The sequence below is a fragment of the Melospiza melodia genome, chromosome 1 (assembly GCF_035770615.1).
Source record: "Melospiza melodia melodia isolate bMelMel2 chromosome 1, bMelMel2.pri, whole genome shotgun sequence".
NCBI classification, from domain to species: Eukaryota; Metazoa; Chordata; class Aves; order Passeriformes; family Passerellidae; genus Melospiza; species Melospiza melodia.
Genome location: NC_086194.1, coordinates 114,061,381 through 114,080,615, shown reverse-complemented (window position 1 = coordinate 114,080,615; position 19,235 = coordinate 114,061,381). Strand labels below are relative to the sequence as shown.

The window sequence follows — 19,235 nt, the reverse complement described above, 5'->3', positions numbered from 1 at the left end:
AGCGCCCCGGGGCCGGGGAGTGGGGAAATGGTGGCGGAGAAGAGAAGGAGAAGGAAGAGGCGACGGCGGCGGAAGGAGGAGGAGGAGGAAGAGGACGCTGTCCCTGCGCTAGCGGCTCCTACGGAGGAGGGCGGCGGGCATAGAGAGATCCCGGAGCGGCGTCGGAACAGGACCGGGACGGCCGGGAAGAATGATGAGAGGGCTGAGGAGAGCCTCTTTTCGCCCAGGCGGTCCCGGGACGTCCTCGAGGGCGACGGCAGGAGCGGGCAGGAGGGAGCGGGAGTGCCTGTGCCTCGGCACGGAGCGAGCGCGGAGTGCAGCTGCGCAGCCACCACGGACCCCTCAAAATGGCAGCGCCTGAGTCACACAGGCACCGCCCTACCCGCACCGCCGGCGCGTACCAAGCCCTCGTGCCTCTGGGGGGGCGAGGCACTGTTGTGACTGAGGCAGTAAAGCTCAATCTCGGTAACCACTGTGGACACGCCTTGTCGGGAATGGCAGGAAGCAAAGTACAACAGCGGCTTGGAGCGCCTCCGAGCTCTCACCGCGCCAGGAATCCGCACTGCCCTGCACTTTCTTCCCCTCCACCCCCCGCGGTCACGCCTCGTGTAACTGCCCGCTCGCTCCGCGTCGTGCCCGTGGGACATGGACCCGGATGGGGCTGCTCAACGCCATTCTCGGGGGGGGTGGCGGGGGTGTGGGGAGAACGACGACGGGCAGGGTGCGAGGCGAAGGGGAGGGAAGAGCCATGCCCCACCCCCCCCCTCCGCCCGCCCGTGGTGGTATGTGCCTGGGGCAGCTCCCCTCCGTCCCATCCGAACAACGCCTGATCTCCAAATTCCGTCACCTTGCGGGAATAGTTAAACTTAAGTACTTGTTTGCCTATAACATCACCAGCCTTAAGCGTGGTGATGTGATAGCTAAACAAGGCTTGCAGTGGCATATTTTGTGTAATTTTGTCCGTCGCGGTTTGTATTCAGCCGGTCCCACGTATGCAAAGTAAAACTGTAAATAAAACAACAGTTAAAGTCCAACATGTATTCAAAGCTGACATGGCGAAGGGCGTGTCTGCACCGCTGATCTCGCCACAGCAGCCAGTGTGACAGTCCGCGTCCCTCCGTGGCGGCCGCAGCGCTTCCCGAGGAGGCTGGCTAAGTTTGATAAATAAGTAATTGCTATTCCAGAGACACAAACCTAATCCTTGGAGAGAAGTAAGCGATTTTATTTCTGCACTACAAGGACAGGCTAATGCCCCCCTTCCCTTCCCTTCCCTTCCCTTCCCTTCCCTTCCCTTCCCTTCCCTTCCCTTCCCTTCCCTTCCCTTCCCTTCCCTTCCCTTCCCTTCCCTTCCCTTCCCTTCCCTTCCCTTCCCTTCCCGTTCTCTGGAAGGAAGGAGGAATGGCATGGAAGCAATGGACGCCAAGCGAGGACACGGCCTGCTGTTGGGCGCTCTCCCTGTGGGAAGGCCCAGGGCGAGTAGGAGGAATCGCCATTCCCAGCACCGGGCCCGGTCGTTTGCTGGGCCATCGCTGCGTACCAGCGAAACCTCCTCGCTGTCCGACGTGCTCCGGCCCGGGGCTGCTCCCGAGGCAGCGAAGGTTCGCAGTGCCGGGAGCCGAGGGGTGCTGAGGGGCTGGTGTGTGCCTCAGCACGGCCCGAGCTGCCCGGCTGGGTGAGCGCCGCGCTCCCGCCTTTCCCTGGAAGCTGGCGCCTGTGACTCCACGGAACAGCGGCGATGTTACAGAGATTACAGGCAGAAGACAAGTGCGGGCACCGTCTCTCTCACTTGATCGTGTTTCAAAGCCCATGCAGCATGCCAATGGCACTCTTCAGTGATTCCACATTTCAGTGTTTGGTCCCCCGGTCTCTTAATTGTCCCCGCCGATACCCCTTGTTCTCTCCTGACCCTCAAATAAGTTATTTTCCTTTAGCATTGCCTTTACATACTTTCCCTCGGACCTGTCTCTCCTGCCTGTCTTGTAGGCAGGAGCTGTGTTCAGCCTTTGGACCTCGTTATCTTCCCTGAGTGTTATCCCGACCCTCCGCTGCGAGCAGTCCTCTTGCCTTCCCTGACATGGGCATTGCCCAGAACATTCTTCTGTTGTTTGAACAAGAACAGAGCAGAACATAATTTTTACCTACTTAGAGATTGCTGTTCAGTCCTAATGGGCAAGGCAATGCCGATGGAAAATATCTTTATTTGGTGTAAAAAGCAAGGCAGGTAAATAGGAGGATTACAGTAGCTCCACACTTCTGTGGCTATTTCAGACTGCCATGAGTTTTTTAACAACATCAGGCTGTCCTTCAGGAGAGCAGTGTTTAGATAACAGCTCTTCCAGCCAGTTCGGTCCAGTTTTGTTTTCCACGCTGCCCTGTGCGACATTTTGTGCCGCAGTCTTGCGCCCGCTGCTATTTTAAGGCATGACTCACGCTTGGCCTGTGACCCTCTTTGTGCCAGCACAGCGAGAGCTCGGCAGCGCCTGACGAGGGGATTGCCCGGCACAGGGCCCGCGGGGGAACTGGCGCCCTGCCCACCTGCGGAGGGGAATGGAAGGCGTTTTCTGCCAGCCCAGGGACTCCAGCTGCCCTTTTGGGTGTGGGGATGCAGTCACGAGGGATCGGGCAGCTGCCCAGCCCCAGGCTGAGGAATGCACCCAAAAAAATTTGTCTAATGTAGTGCTGGTGTAAGAGCACTTTTTCTTCTGGAGGGCTTTATAGTAGAGCTATGAGGAGAGGAATATATATACTTAGATGAAATATACATATATAGATGTGTGTGTCTGTGTGTAAAGGAAAAGGGAGATCAAGTACAAAGTATTTATTACGTATTAAGCAGCCACCACCTGTCTTCTGCAAACTCAGGCTGCTCAAATCCTTTCAGAAAGGGATGGGGAGCTGGAATCACTCCAGGTTCCTTCTGTAAAGACTGGTGCTCCTCCTTATACAGACAACTTCCTTTCTTTAGCAAGCTCAGAGATTTTTTTTCCCCTTTTGCTCATTGTCTAGTAAAGGTACCCTGACAACATTTACACAAATGAGTCAATTAACCAACCCAGGTATGTTTATTATACATTTACATGCAGAAATTTTGCACTATTAAATTCATGAGTACTGGCTGAGTCTTGTCCTACTTTTATATAGTTGTGCTTCTGTTTCTCCATCATGAAGAAGCTTATAGGGTAGAAAAATCTCATCATGTAAGTTAAAACATCTCTTAATGAAGTAACATCTCTTAATGAAGGGAGAGTTAAGACTTAGCAAAATAAATACATGTATGCTATTGATCCATAATTCTCTTGACTAAATAATTGCATATTATTGTTATGCATACTGGTTATGCAATGTTGCATCATTTATCAAAGAAGCTTGTGGCCCTGGAAGCTGGGTGTGTATTTTGCAATTATAACACTCGATCCAATGACAGACTGCGTCTCTTCAAATCTAATTTAAAACAATGTAAGGCTTATCACTGAGAAGAAAGGAATGTGCATGTTATACAAAACAAACCTGACAAGTAGGTTGTGGCATTATATGCAGTAATAGTTCTCTTTTTTTAGGCTTAAATCCCATTAACACAGCAAAAATAGTGGTTTTTGTGCATGATAAATCCAGGCTGAGTAAAACAGCCAGCAGAGTGGGTCAGCCTCTGCTTGGTTAGCACAGCACAGACAAAGCTGGTGTCCTTGAGGCTTTCCCACAGAGTGAGGGGACTGTGTACACCAGCACAAAGCTGCAGTCCTGTACCTTTGGAGGAGCCAGGTGCACACAGACCCCTCTGAGGGCTGGGGTCACAGCATCGGGGCTGCCATCCTGCAGAAATACAGAATCCAGCAGCATGGAAATGTCCCGTGTGAAGGTAGTCATGTACTCTACTTGTCTCAAAAATATATTCCTTGGGAGAGAAAGTGAGTCATGGAATTTTGAGAAGCAAAAGTTTAAAATATCTGTTTGACCAAAGTTTTGAAAGTTTAAAATATCTGGTTGCTGGCTATACTTCTCTGAAAACCTGGTATTTTCGAGTCACCATGCCCTCACCTTCGAGTCACCATATCCTCACTATTTTCAGTGAAACCAAGCACTCCTTTGCATAATAACTTGTGCTTTTTCTGTAAATTAGAAACCATTGATAACTTTATAGACACACCTTGTTGTTTTGGGTTTATTTTCCCTAAAATTTCTGTAATTTCAGAGTCTAATTCCTGTTTTCAAAATAGCATGTTTACTCATAAGCATGTGGGCAAGATTGTACTCTAATGCCTCTGCTCTTAATTTCCAGCTTAATGATTAGTTACTTAAAAATTAATAATTTCATGTTAATAATTAGTTTTTAATAAATTGTCAGAAATTGATATGTATGTTATAGACATATTTAGGAAGAGATTAGATGGATTCTGTTATCTTTCTTCTGTAAATTCCACACATACTGTACTGTATGTTAGAAGCAGAATCAGCCCTGAAGCTACTTGCTTCAAAAACAGAACTATGATTAATTCAGTGCCAAATATTTATGCATCAGACAAAAATAAATTCAAATTCTTTGTAAATTCAAACAAGACAAATTAGGTGGTAATTAAAGCTCTTTCATATACTTCAGAACATACTGATTCACTCCTTTCTACATTCAAAGAAAACAGTTTCTAAGGCATAAGAGGAATGCTTTTGTGCAGAGAAATGTCAGTGTTTACTGAGTACAACATTCCTTATATTGTGTTCTGGACCCAGTTAGAATCACAGAATCATAGAATGACTTTGGTTGTCCACCACTGCCTACTTCTTCTTGTGATGGACAGCAGTGGACAGAAGAAAATTAACTCTACCCCTGCCAAAACCTGCACACCACTGCACACCTGTTGCTACAACATTAACCTTCATTTGGCACTTCCTTATGTCCCACCTCTTAGTTTCAGTGGGCTGTGGTCACAAAATGAGACATAAGTTCTTGGGCATGTGAGACACTGGTTTTAAATAATGTAGGTTTTGTGTTTTAATCAGCAGATGCTTGCAAGAATAAGGGTAGAATTCAAAAAAACTTGTTTTATTTTGTTCAGTCTGTAAATAATATTCTAAATACTTGCAGTCATCAGCAGCTTTAGCTTATTATTAATTTGTAGCTTTTATAGAGCATGTTTAATTTTTGAATCTTAAAGCACTTTTATAAATTTTTTTGAAGCTGTGGGTTAGGACCTCACAGTATCTTAAAGGATGTCTTAGTGGCTCACGCAGTACACAACTAGGGAAAAAAATAACCAGGTGAGATGCAGATTTTTCTTTTAACTTTTCACCTCTGAGGCACTCAGGATCACGGTTCACAGGACAATCTTTTGTTCTGATGCATGAAATTTGTGTACTCTCTGGAGAAATCTAATTATTAACAGTGGCCATTACCAAAACCCAGTTGGCCTTATGAATTATACCTGGATTGTGCCGTGTACATAACCCAGGAGTTTCACTAGCATGCAGCCTTCCGTGCCGATTAACGCAGGGAAAAGAAGACAAACCGTGAATTTCTGGTCGGTAACACACGAAGCACGACGGAAAAGCCAGAGGCGGAGGGAGGGGAAGCGCGATGCCACGCTGCCCCCTACTGTCACCCTGCGGACTGCGGGGAGCCCTTTCATCCCTGGAATAAACATCGGACAGGAGGGTCAGGAGAACATCAGCGAGGGACCCCGAGAGGCACGGGTCTTAACTGGGTCGGGGATTCCAAAGGCGGCCTCGGGGCTTCCTTCCCGAGCCCTTTGCAGGGCTGCGGCCAGGGCAGGACTGCGGTGAGACATTCCCTGGCCCTCTCCCAGGGTGCTCCTCTGCATCCCAAACACACACAGTTGTTTTTACAGTAAACATGAACAAAGAGAAGCTCTTTTATGATATTTATGTAATAACATAGTACACAAAATTTTTAAAAATCACAGTGAGGTTTACCTGTACTTAATGTGGCAGGGGGAAATAAAGAGCCCTTAGGCAGCCCAGAGCTGGATCATTATCTGCAGAGAACAGAAAGGGCCTTGACAAAAGGCACGGTGTGACTGTCAAGTACAAATTCGTCCTTGCCAGCACTTCATTCAGATGGCCAAGTCCAGACTGTCCCTCTGCAAGGCTTAGGAAGTTTCCACACACTGGCATGTCAGCAATACAGGACTCCCAAGCTGCTGGAGAACCTACTATTCCCATGTTCTCAGGCACATGAAGTCCTCCAAGTTGTCATTTGCTGTAAAAACTGATAACAATTATCAACAGCAATGGAATACAAAAGCTCTAGAAAGTACACATTCTCTGCTGCTGTGAATAATCTAAGAAATTGGCTGAGTTCTATGGGAAACCTCGGCGTGTTTGCTTAGGCTCACTTGAAGTGCAAATAGTCGTAAGTATTCATGACAGAGGGTTTTATTTTTTTTTATGAAACAAACAAGCTGAAATGCATTATATTGCACTCAGTTTGAAGAAAAATGTATTCTGCTAGCATTGGGTTGACAGATTTTTTGCATGTAAAAATGTCCTAATCCCTGTTCAAATTAAAACTTTGAAACTTTGGCTACAAAAGGGGAATTATTACAGTAAAATAACCTGGAAGCTTTTTTTTTAGTTTTTTTTTTGTTGTTTTGATGAGGTTTTTATATCATTATACTGGTTTCCCATAATTAAGGTTATGAATAAGCTTCTACTAATAAACTCTCAGTGTTCTTTCTGAGATGGTGATGGCGTTCTTTACAAACCTTTCTGAACTGAAAAGACTGAACTCTGGGACATCGTGGTTCATAAGAGGAAACGTTCTTCAGCTGGATAAATTGAAGGAGTGGCAGCTTTATAATAAACCTCCAGATTGTATGCCTCCAGCAAGGAACAAATTAAAAGGAAAAACAAGACTGTCACATCAGAACCATCTCCCATTACCTTGGACCCTTCCAATTACAATATCTCCAAAAGCAGTTATGCCACTTCTGAACTGTAAATCCACCTGAATTTTTTTTAATGAATTAAACCTGAATTTTGAGAAGGTAATGTCTGAGAAAGTTTCATTTGAAAACATAGTATTTACAAGACATCCAATTTATATATCGCAGTCATAAAATGCACACAGTGCCTCTTAAGTATGATTTATGATATAAATTGATGCATGCATCTAATTTAAATGTTTAGTATAGTTTTTATTGGATTTTTAAATTTCTGTACAAGAAAACATAAAATGTAAAAATAGGAATGTTTTTATGTTGTGCGCATATAGGCACTACCAGTATCAAGATTTTTCTGAAAGGACATTCAAGCTAGTAGGACTTGTGTGCATATATAACCAGTTATGCATACCTGCTGGTGTTTTGAAACCTGGAAATTTCAAATTTCCTTCCAGAATCAACAAGAATTAAACTAACCTAAGAGCATTAACCTTTTTTTTTAGTAGTGTAACAGAACAATGTCACTTTAGATTACATTTCTGCATGTGTTATTTTCATTTGATGTATAGAAGACAAAGTTTACTGAGGTGACAGCTTGCTTATGACAATGTATTATTCAAGATAACAAGAAGGGAACTGACTGAAAAACTGCAGAAAGACATTATGGCATTGAGTGATGGGCAAACACAGCAATGAAATTCAATGCAGATAAACATCAAAGAATATGCATAAGAAAATATATCTTAATTTCACACGTTGATTGAAAAACTTTGAACTGGCCATTACTCAAGAATAAGATCTCAGAGTTATGGTAGATTTTTCCACCGAAATGCCAGCCCAGTGTTCAGCAGTGGCAAATCAAATGCCATCCAGTTCACAAAAGAGCAGGAGGATGGAACAGCTTTCATGTCTGGCATGGCCAAGTATGCCTGGGAAAGAGAACTGGAGAGCAGTCAGTGTAACAGTGGCCCAGATGAGAGCAGGTTGTTTGTTGTCCCTTCCAGTACAAGGACTGGGGACATCAAGTGACAATATCAGAATCAGGTTCAAAGAAGAAAAAAAAAAAAAAAGATGGTGTTCTTTAGACCAAAGATTATTTGAGCTCTACAGGTACTTGCCAAAGGATATTGTGGACAATGAAAATTTCAATGGGTCAATGAGACACTGAACAAGAGAGATTAGCTTTATTTCCTGATCCTTGTTTAAAGATTTCTTAATACATCCCTTTTCTATGTTCTGCCTTTCTTGCTTTCATCGGACCGTGACATTCTACTTAAAACATTCTCATAAGTGCCATAGAATTTATTTCCAAACAGGAGACCGACAGAATGGCAGGATAAATAAATGTTTCTCTCTGTAATTATCCTAATTTCTATTAGCTCCATCATATTGCCTGGGAAAAATGTTGATAGCTGTTCTGTGAGACCTTGATTGTAAGGAATGTGTCCCTAACTCGACAAACTGTTTATTCACAAGTCAGTAGAAGATACCATTAGTATAAATAAAAGATAAATGTGCAAATATTTGCAAGAATTTAACTGTTAAGTGGCCTCTAACAAATTTAACAGCACGCCTGAGGCATAATTAATATAAACTGTTGTCTATGTCATGCGCAAAATTAGTGTTGTGTAGCAGTTATTGTGGCTTAACACTGCTAATTTCCTTCCCCGGTTCAGCAGGTTGTACCGTGTTTAGGCAGGAGCGATGAGAATAAGGGGAGACGTGATTAAGTCTGATGTGGCACAACTCCTTTATCAGTAAAACAAAACAAAAAAACAAACCCAAAAGCCAGAAGCAGCCAAACCCCGCAGGACAGCGCGGAGCGGCTCGCGCCCCCTCAGCGCCGGCAGCGGCGCGCGGGGCGGGGGGAGCGCGGCCCGCCATTGGCTCGGAGAGTGCCCCGGCCTCACGTGACCGACGGCGCGCTCCTTATAGCCGCGCGCGAGAAGGTGGCTGTGTGTGCGAGCGCGCGCTGCGGGGTCCGCGCGGGAGCGGCTGCCGGTGAGCGGGGCCTTGGGATTGGGAGAGGGGCGGGAAGGGGCCGCTCTCCGTCTCGGCTGAGCCGCCGCCACCGGCGGCGGGTTGGGGCCGCAGGGTTCCGTGGCCGAGTTTGGGTATTGGCGGGCTCCTGCCCCGCTATTCCCTATTGGCCGCGGCGACGCGCGGGGAGGGAGGGGCCCTGCGAGCGCCTGGCGGGAGCGGGACCGGGGGATGGTGTGGGTGAGTGCCCCGTTCCCCACAGCCATTGCGGTGTGCGCCTGGGACAGCCCCGCCAGCACTGCGAGCTCCGGGCGGTAGCGGGGCAGGAGGATAGTGTGAGTGAGAGCCCCGTTCCCCCCTCAGCCCCTCCGGGTATGCGCCTGGGACAGCCCCGCCAGCACTGCGAGCTCCGGGCGGTAGCGGGGCAGGAGGATAGTGTGAGTGAGAGCCCCGTTCCCCACAGCCATTCCCGGTGTGCCCGGGACACCCCGCCGGCCCTGCGGGCAGGCCGCTCCGCGCTGTGCGCTCCCGCCGCTCGTGTCTCGGTGCAGCCTCCCCCGGGAAGGGGCTCTGCAGGGGCCCGCTGACCACGCCGTGCATGGCTGACTGCTCAAGGCAGCATGAAGGCCGATAATCCGGAATGATAATGGTCTCCAGCTGGTGTTCCCCGAACTTCAGGAGTAGAGGGATGTGTTAATTTTAGTGTTTTTCTCTTGCAGTTGATCTCATGAATTCCAAAATGAAACAGAAGTTGACCGCAGAGAAGTCGTCAGGATCTTTGCAGGTATGGGCTTTAAAGCCTTGAAGCTAGTACCTCTCTGTGACACAAGCTTCTCTGTCCACTGAAGGAATATAAAGGGATCTGTTGCAATGTGCTTCCGCCTGGCTTATGTCCATTTGGCTTGAGTAACCTCCTGGCAGATATTGTGGCTTGGGAACATGCTGTCCTGCTTGGGTCTATGTGCTTATGACTACTTTTTTTCCTATTGCTCAGCAAGTCCTTTTTACTTTGACACTGAGCTTACTGTCTCTCCGTTTAGTTTTTCAGGGTTGGTTTGGTTTGTTTGTCCTGACTATGTGCCTTTGCTTACTGAATCTGTCTGGCTTATGCGTAGGGGTTGTTGGGTAGGTTTTGTAGGCTGTTCTTTATGGGTGGGAACGTCTGAAGAGTTCTGTCTGCCTTGTGTTGGACGTATTTTAACTGAAGTATTCAAGCAGGCAATTCACTTTCTAAAGTCACCTTTGTGAATAATAGTTGCCTTGGAATTGGTAGGAATGCTTAAACAAATTAGGTTTTTAAGAGTTAATTGATTAGGTACAAACTTTAGTAACTTTTCTTGGTAAGTCTTTTAATGTAGGCCCTAATCAGAATGGTACAGAAGTGTATAAAATAGAGACTAGTGGCTCTTGTATGATGACCCATAGTCACTGGAATGGAAACTCCAGGTATTAGTGAAAATTGCTAATTGATAGGTCTGATTTATGGTGCTCTTGTCCCATATTGTCTCTAGGGTGTGAATTGCTCGGTGTGGCTTTTTGCACTTTCAGTGGGTTCACTTGAGTATTGGCCAATAATTTCTTGGCAGAGTATAGCTAACTCTAATCCTAAGTAACAGCAAGCAGTGTCTGCCCCACGGGGTGATTCCTGTTCCCACAGCAGTTAATGTTTGTCCTTTGGTGGAACAGTAGGATAATTGGTGGCAGGAATTACCGTGGGAAAGGCGAGCTCTTGTCCTGTGAAGCACGGTGTGAATCGGTGACTTTCTCACGCTGGCGTGGCATTGTGTCCTGCCTGCTCTCGCTTGGTTGTCTGCCATTGTTTGCTATCCCATGGTGGCAGTGTAACCAACCCAGTCAGAAAGCTTTGATGCAGGAAAGAGGCATTTATGCATGATAGCAAGGGTGATAAACATACTGGTTAGACAAAACAATAGCCTCTCTGGATCGTAGCAAGGAAACTTTTGATCCATTTTAATGGATAATCAAAGTAACACGTCTACTTAAATGAACACTGTTTGCTGGTGTGTTCACAGGTTACAAAAACAGCTGCTGGCTGATGTGCCTTTGCCACCTAACCGTGCAACTGCAATCACTTTTGTCCCTGTCCCCAAGGGTCTGAGACTGCTGCTCTCAAACTCAAAGTTTGAGAGGTCCAGCTAAAGTCACTGGCCTTGAAATCTAATCAGATTTGGCTTGAGTAACCTCCTGGCAGATATTGTGGCTTGGGAACATGCTGTCCTGCTGAAGTTCTTTTATGAAAGGGAATGTTTCCTAAGAGACAGGAATTGGTTATAGCTTCATGTGATTAACATCTATCTCTGGTAGAAATAATTAAATCCCCTTCCTTACAAAAGCCTTAATATAGGCTGCAGTGTCATTTTTTTTTGTCTTGAAAAGATGAATTGTGTTACCTTAATGGAAGCATGATGGATTCCTAATTTTCAGTTGATGTAAAGAAGAGTGGCTGCTGTCTGACCCATTTCTGTCTTTTCAGAAGTACCTCACAGACAGCACATGCAGTGCTGCCCGAAGACCGACTCTTAAAATGATCCAGCCTTCAGCAGCTGGTAACCTGGTTGGCAGGCATAATGAGGTATAAACTAAAAGATAATTTGGAAATATGGAATTATTTCTGGTCGTAGTGAAGTGCTTTTGAGCTGTTAACTGAAAACTAATGTATTTGAAAAAATATAATGTGCTAACTAGAGGGACACAAGCTTACTATTGTTCTAGTAATAAACATTATTAAAACCTAGCAATTTCTGAGTTCTTTGGGTATTAAGGAAGATGTTTAAACTAGAACTATAATTTGAAGAAAGCAGGACTTGGAGGTTTACTTGCAGCCATGAGTATGCAGCCTTAGAAGTTTGTATTTTTGTGTAGGCTGAGATGTTCCTCTAAACTTAAACCTGCCCATGTTTTATGCAGAAGAAATCTTCAGTCAGAAGGAACCTCTGGAATAACAAATTAGCCTCAAAGGCTTCTAAAGCTGAGGTGTCTGTGGACAGGGAGCAAGAGAATGAGAATGATGTCATTCAAGCTGAAGATCTCATGATGAAAGGTATGTGGTAATTCCTGAAATGTTTTCTTGCACTTTAAATGCTATGCTGCTGTTGGAGTGCTACTTGAAACATATTTCCTTTGTCATTTAGATAAGGGCTTTGTGGGTTTTTCGTGATGTCTGGCAAGAGTTGATGATACTTATCCTCAATATTAAATAACGTATAGATGTCTAGTATTTAAGAAGGAGTTCATGATAACCAGAAGCTGAGAAGCATTGTGTGCAGGAGTGTTAAGGAGTCTTGTAGTTTGTTATTTTGGCTGGGCTATAAGTTTTCCAGTGACTAATAATTAAGTTGAAATGAAAGCCTGTTCTGCCACAGCGTGTTGTTTGTGCAGTTTCTCAGAACAGTGTCGACGGTGACTTGGAAGTAACAGTTCTGTCTCCCACAAAGTGCACATTGAGAGCAGCATTTGCAGATGTGGCCATCTTGCAGAGCCTGCTGCCATGCTTGAGGCAGCTTCCTGAAGGCACTGTGCAGCCATTAATGCAGTGTAGGCCCTGTTCCCTGTAAGCTTGTGTCACTAGTTGTAGTTCTGCAACTAATGTTTGAAAACACTATACAGAGTGAGTGCTTAGTATCACTGCTCATAGAACACTTGTATACCTGTATACAAGTTGGATATCTTAAAGTGCTCTTAAAAAGTCAGTCTTACCACAGACATAATGTAGCCTCTTAAATTCAGGAGATCCTTCATCTCGGTATTGGAAAGAAGTGGCTGAAGAGAGGAGGAAGGCTCTGTATGAAGTGCTTCAAGAAAATGAAAAGGTAGCTACTCAAAGATGCCTAACTGCTAAGGTTACCTGGCTGTTGTCTTCCTCTTCTAACATTTTGTTATTTGAACTCAGTTGCACAAGGAAATCGAGCAGAAGGATGGTGAAATTGCCCGACTAAAAGAAGAAAATGAAGAGCTGATGTCCCTTGCTGAGCATGTGCATTATATGACCAGTGTGATTGAGGTACTCAAAGTAATTTCCAGTTAATGTTGTGGAACAAACCAGTGAGAAACCAGCCAAAGTATTTATAATGAATCATGACTTCTGTTATATGTGCTCACATGACTTTTCATTTTAAATTGCTCTCTGACCTGTTTACTGCAGGATAGCTCTAATTCTAGAGTCAAAAAGCTCCTTCTAGGGGATGAATTTTTCCCATCTTAGAACCTAGGAGTAGTGAGAATACTAAGATGGATGTTTTCTGAAGGAGGAATTCAACCTATTCTCAATAGAATTAGGATTTGCATGTTGGAGATTGTGATAAGGGAAGTAAGAGTTGATTTTTCACTTTTTTTGGGATTACTTAAATTCATGTGCTTAATAGGTTGGTACTGGCTGTGTCCTTTGAGAAACTAAACTTGAAACAGAGTCACAAAATAGAACAGTGAGAGGCATTCTCTTTGAGGTCAAGGTTTTCTTGTCAAGGCACAGAGCCAGTTTCACTGCCCAAAAAGGGCTGTACACAGAGTCTCTAGGGTTCAAATTTCCTAACAGGTCCCTCTGAGAGTTCCTTGGGGTGAGTAGTTGTCACTAATTCCATGGCTCCTTCAGTGGGAGAGGATTGTTTGTAAGAGCCTCTGAAGCTGTGATAAATACATAGATAGGTGTGGAACCTTGATGTTGTGGCTTTCAGGTTGTTTTTTTGCAGGAATTAAGCTCTCATTAAGCTGGGATATGAAGCTGGGTGCCTGGCAAATACTTTGAGTCTGTGATGGCTAGACTGAGAGGTGGAAACAAAATGCAATATTATTGCAAGTAACTTGTGTAATCAAGAATTAAATTTCATCAAGTTACTTTTCAGATAGTGCAGTTATTTAGCTCATCCTTGAAAGACTGCTTTGCTACACTTGAATTTTTTTGGGGTTTGGGGAGTACTGCTTGTTAGTGATAAACTTGCTGGCAGAAATTACATTACTTGAGGAACTGGACTAATATAGTTGGGAACTTCTCTACTGCTAAGAAAAACTGAACAAGCAAATGTGGTTTGCAAGTTAAGAGGTAGTAATTTGAGTTGAACTTGTATCCTAAGATTTTTGTAACTGAGGAATGTTTTGATTATATCAACAACCTCCCAATGAAGGTAATTAGTTGGCTTAATTTCATATGCAGAATCTTATTTCACTATTTCATAGTTATTAAGTAGAAAAATATTAAATTTGCTGTCTTCTGTTTGTTTGTAGAGGCTAACTGGGCAAGCACCTGACAATCTTGAGACACTGGAGAGTCTGGCTCTAGAGGAATCCAGACAGGAAAATGAAGAGCACAACTGTGGAGATGAGGCAGACCGCCCTTCTGAAGAAGAACCATCACAAGTATTGTCTGGTTTAAGGGAGAATAGATCAGATCTTCCTTCAAAGGAAGCAAGCCATTTGCAACTGGAATGACAACCTTTAAATAGGCTTTTGTATGTGGCTTTTAATTGCAGACTTCCTCTTGAAAGGATATACTAAACCTCAGGTACAGAAACTCTTGTGGGAACATGACAGATGCTGGTATTTTTAACTGGAATTATGTGGCAGTGGGAGGAGTATCTGAATACTGCATGGAAAATTTACTACAGGCTGCATGTAGTTGCCTGTAGGAAACGCAAATACTGTGTATTTCAACTGTTGTGTAAATATCTTTCTTATCAGTTGGTCTGACATGATGCATGAAAATTGATAAATAAATCTTTGCATTTCCAAAATAGTGTCTTAATTGACAGGGGAATGGTTAATCCTTGGTACAAATCAATTATGACTCCTGTAGATGGAAGCTTTCAAGTTTTTAGGGGGAATGCCTGGGCAGGTTTTAGTTCTTTTTAGATTTGCAGAATTCTGGAGAACAGATTTGGGTTTTTTTGTGGATAGAGGAGTGGGGGGGGAAAGTCAAAATTTGTGTGCTGTTGGTGAGGTTTCAGAAAATCTTCCTGGGTAATGAGAGTCAAAATGTAAAGGTCAGTTAGATTTATGATTTTCAGTTTTTTTAAAATTAATTTCCTCTGCCTGCTAAGGAAACATTTTGCAATCTGTGTAATGAGAGCTTAAGTAGGAAATATTAGACCATTTAATTTAGTAATACTTTAATTGGCTTATGAAGAGAAGGTGATATGTTCTTGGTCCCAGTAGCAGCTGTACTGAAAACTAGGTGGAGACAAAGTAGCCTATACTTCAGAGCTGTTCTGAAAGAAACTCCGTGTTTTCAAGGTACTGCTCTGGTATTTACCAAGAGATGAGACACCCTTTTACCAAGGTACTTCGGTTCTGAAAGGTTTGCAGGGGTAGAAAAGGTCTTTAAAACTTTGAGCACCTTATCTGGTATCTGCATGGGCTGTGATGGAGTAGGAAAGTTGGATACAGATTTTCCATTACTGAGGGGACTCCAGGCGGTTGTTCTGTAACAAGGCTTTAACGATGGGGGCTGGTGCCATATCTTGGGAGGAGCTTAAAGCTGAGTGGCTTTCAGGAGGCAGAAGTGAACAGAAGCATCCTGAGTTGTGGATCTCTGGCCTTGCCAAAGATGGTTGCTGCAGGGTATGTGTGAATGACTCTGGAGCTATCAGATTGGCACCTTTGTATTCCTTCTGTTTTACTTCCTGTGGCTGTTGATCAGTTAACAGATGTTTTACAAGTGATTTCTGTTGTGACATCCAGGAAATGTCAGAAGCCACTGAAGGAGGTAATACTCCTGGCTGCCATTTTACCTCACGCATGCTAACTAGAAAATCAGGCATCACAATTTCTTGTGGACTTTGTAAGCACGAGATTGTATCTTCCCGTGTGTGCTCCAGGGGCTGCTTAGACATATTCCCTTCCATCACAGGATGAAGAGGTGAGAAAGGTGTGTCCTTTATCTTGCACTGATGCTGTCTTGAAGAAGATACAAACCTGGGTGCTGGGCAAATGCCTTGTAGAGTAACCTTGGATTTCTGTTAAGGAGAAGTGGATAATGCTTGTCAAGTGATTTAGACCTCTCCTATCTCACATTCTAAGCAACTTTCTTAACAAAGTAATTCCACATTAGTAAATAAGGAAACAAATTTCATTTTGATGTAATTTTGTGGTTTTTGCAGTTCAATTTAGTTTAAGTTATTGATTGTTAACTCTAATTTTTAGAGGTGGCTTTATTTTTAAACATCAGGCATATTGTATTTGCAGAGGCTGTAGAAGGGAAGAAAGGTCTGTGGCATGACTAGCAGACCAAAACGAGACAGCAAGTGCAACTTTCCATTATTTGACTTCCTCCTGTGTCAACTGCTGTAGTACAGGTGCTGTTGTTGGAACAGAACTGCCAGAAAGAGACAAATCCAGAATTTGTGTGCAGTGTCTGCCTGTGTTTCTTACTTTCAGGCTGATCAAGAAGAATGCTTTAGGTTTAAATCTTATGCTTTTTCTGGATTGATTTTATTTAAATAAAAAGATGTGACAGTCTGATATGCTGGATCCTTCTGTTGAAATAGACTGTGTACAAATAAATCATGGAAGTTCTGCAAGTAGGCTCATGGATGTATTGCAGCATTTGGCCCACCTCTAACAGAGTAAATTTTTACATCAAAAAGGCATGTGTCACTTAGTCATACATACTAATGCTTTAAACTATGACTATTATGGTTTTATTAAGTGCAGTTTGTTAGCAGATAGCTTGCTGTATAATTTGAAAAAAAAAAACCTGATGCCCCAGAAGGTTAGGTGTGAGAGCTGAACTGCCACAGTAATAAAACCTCTACACATGCTTTGTCACAGATGCACTGAATCTTGACCAAACACTGACTGTACCTATTCTATCAGACATTAATGTATGGAAATGTTCTCAGCAGTTTTAGGATGCTGCAATAACTGCTGTTTAAAGAGTTCTAAAAGGATTGAGTTTGTTCTGAAAGTTCTTGAGTGCTTTTATGAACATGCATGCAGTAGCACTGTGCTACATATTAAGTCTAGGAATGTGGTATTTATGTGCTCACAGCTTGTCAAAGGTGTAGAAATTATATAGAGATTTGTTTGTGATTAGTTCTCTTAAAATCTGACATTTTAAGTATATAGGGAAACTCATTTATCACTGGAACACAGCTCTGTAGCAGCTGAAAATCGGCATCACTAAAGACAGCCTGTATATCCAGCTAAGTTACAGAGAGAGCATTTTATCTAGCACAACAAAAGTGTCAGTTTTGGAACCTAACTACAGAATGTGACTCTTTCCAAGAAATCCAATGCATGTGTGCTACCAGCAAAAGGAGTCACCACTCTTTCACTGCAGAGGATAGACACAATCTTGTCTTTCACTGAGGTTGGCTCCGGCTCTGTGGAAGTGGGATGTATCTGCAGTGTGCTTGCACTTCTGCCATAAAATGTGCATGTCTGAACAGGGCTGGATTTCAGCCATGCAGGAGCAAAGGGGAGGTGAGTCATTTGCAGGTGTCACATGTTTCAAGACTGAGCAGCTATGGCAGCAACAAGCAAACCATGGGGCCGGTGGGTTGTTTGTATGAGGAAGAACTCATAATTGGTTTACACTAAAAATTGTTATTTTTGCTAAGCACCCATTGTACTTAAGACTATGTGCGGAGAAATTAATTAGACCATAATAGCTCCTTGTTTGGGCAGCTGAAACTCCCTTGGTGTTTGGCATGGGATTGCTTATGTGAGGGCTGCAGCATTGTCCTGTGCTGCAGCTTATGGTGTGGCCTCTGCATAAGTCATGACGTTAGTCATAGGTTATTTTTTGTTAAGAACATGTGATGCATGTTCATTTACTTTTCCTCAAGGGCCATCTCAGGTTGTTTTCAGAACTGGATTTAAGAATTTAAGAAGATGATGTGCAAACTTTGTCAAGGCTGTGCTTTTCCAGCACTCCAACTTCTTAAGACTCCAATTTCTTAAGACTGAGTTGCATTGTCATCAATGTTTTTTTTCAGCATTTATTGTTTATTGTGCTATTCATTTATCTTTCCATTCTTGTAATAAGACAAAACAGTTTAGCAGCTGATAATAGTGTTATGAGGAACTGTAATGTGCTGCTGGTTGTTGAACTGCTGGCAGATGCCTGTAATGAAATGTGATCAGTTGTGAGGACACATCTATCCTACCCTCAGGGACACTGCTGCCATTTGAACCTGGATGCTGTGGATCCTCTCCTCAGGACAATCCCCCTGCAAAGCAGGAGCCATACTTAAGATACGTCTGGCAGTTGCTGACTCCCAATTTTGAAGTCCACATTAGTGATAAGCATTTATAAAGTATAATTTATGAAGTATATATTACTGACTGCAGGACAGGGTGAAGCTATAGAGGATAACTTTTCTGAAGGCCTGATGGACACAACAGCCTTGCCAGTAACAGTGTGAAACTGGGCAGCCTAACATGTTGCTGCTGTGGCTACAGTAGTATAGGGGTGCTACAGGTTTCTATTTATGGGGCCACATGCTGAGACAGTGACAGAATGGCAGGGGTAGTAAAAACCACCACAGCATAAGGTAAGGATACCTTTACCACCAGATAAACAAACCCCTTTCCCAAGTGCACTTCTAGCAAGCTGCCTGTCTCTTCCATCTGCACTGTTGCTGAGCTACTTTGTATGGGAACTTTTTCCTAACACACTTTCCTGGGGTAGCCCTGACCTTTGAATTTGTCCAAGTAAGCCTGCTGCAGCCCTAAGAGCTTTTGTAATTACTGCCTGCTGCTTCCTTCTTTACTGTTGGTAAGCATGAGCCTTGTGATGCTCACCTCTGTGCATCTAGTTTTTCCTACTCTGCTAAGGAGTGTGTTAATGTGCCAGGAAAAGGCATCATTGTCAGTTCTGCAAGCAAAGAAATGTACAAGCTTGGAGACAAAAAAATGGTTTGGTCATTTTTCTTTGCCTTCAGGTTTTGGAAGCTTTGTCACAGCTGTCATGAATCCTGGCTGTAATGGTGTAGCAGATCAGCTTTAGGCTAATAAACTTCTCCAAGCTATAATGGGATGAGATACACCCTCCATTTGGTGCAGGACCTCTGTATGTGAGCTGCTCCCTGCTCTTTCTGGCTTTGGCTGCTCCATAGGCAGCTCTACATTCCCCAAGGTGTGTCAGCCTGAATGTTTGAAAAGGGAAAATGAATGGAAGGAATGTCTTCTGTCTGAGGAGAGTCTGTCTGCATAGAAGGGAGGAGTAATTAGTGCAAGTTGGGTAACAATCCTGGAGCCTCTCCAGCACATTTTCTGGTAGTCCCTGTGGAGCCTTCCTTGGTATCTTGAATGATACACAGAACTGGCTTGCTCTGAACTTAAACTATGAGCCTGACAGTGAAGAGGCTGCTGATGGAAAGGGTGACTGTACATATGGACTGATGTGCTTAG

The 19,235-nt window shown here is 43.9% G+C and overlaps 1 protein-coding gene across 3 annotated transcripts; it reads left to right on the top strand.

Annotated features, from left to right (window-relative positions):
• The first annotated feature begins 8,826 nt into the window (after positions 1 to 8,826).
• GMNN (geminin DNA replication inhibitor) lies at positions 8,827 to 14,614 on the top strand. 3 transcript variants are annotated; one of them, XM_063164925.1, is made up of 7 exons: positions 8,827 to 8,891; positions 9,590 to 9,654; positions 11,365 to 11,463; positions 11,799 to 11,931; positions 12,618 to 12,700; positions 12,781 to 12,891; positions 14,109 to 14,614. In XM_063164925.1, the coding sequence occupies exons 2-7, from the start codon at positions 9,598 to 9,600 to the stop codon at positions 14,310 to 14,312; spliced, it is 687 nt and encodes a 228-aa protein (XP_063020995.1). In that variant the 5' UTR covers positions 8,827 to 8,891; positions 9,590 to 9,597; the 3' UTR covers positions 14,313 to 14,614. The 3 variants fall into 3 exon arrangements, with proteins under 3 accessions (XP_063020995.1, XP_063021004.1, XP_063021013.1); XM_063164934.1 differs by lacking the exon at positions 8,827 to 8,891 and adding an exon at positions 9,096 to 9,205; XM_063164943.1 differs by lacking the exon at positions 8,827 to 8,891 and adding an exon at positions 9,242 to 9,307.
• Positions 14,615 to 19,235: the final 4,621 nt, after the last annotated feature.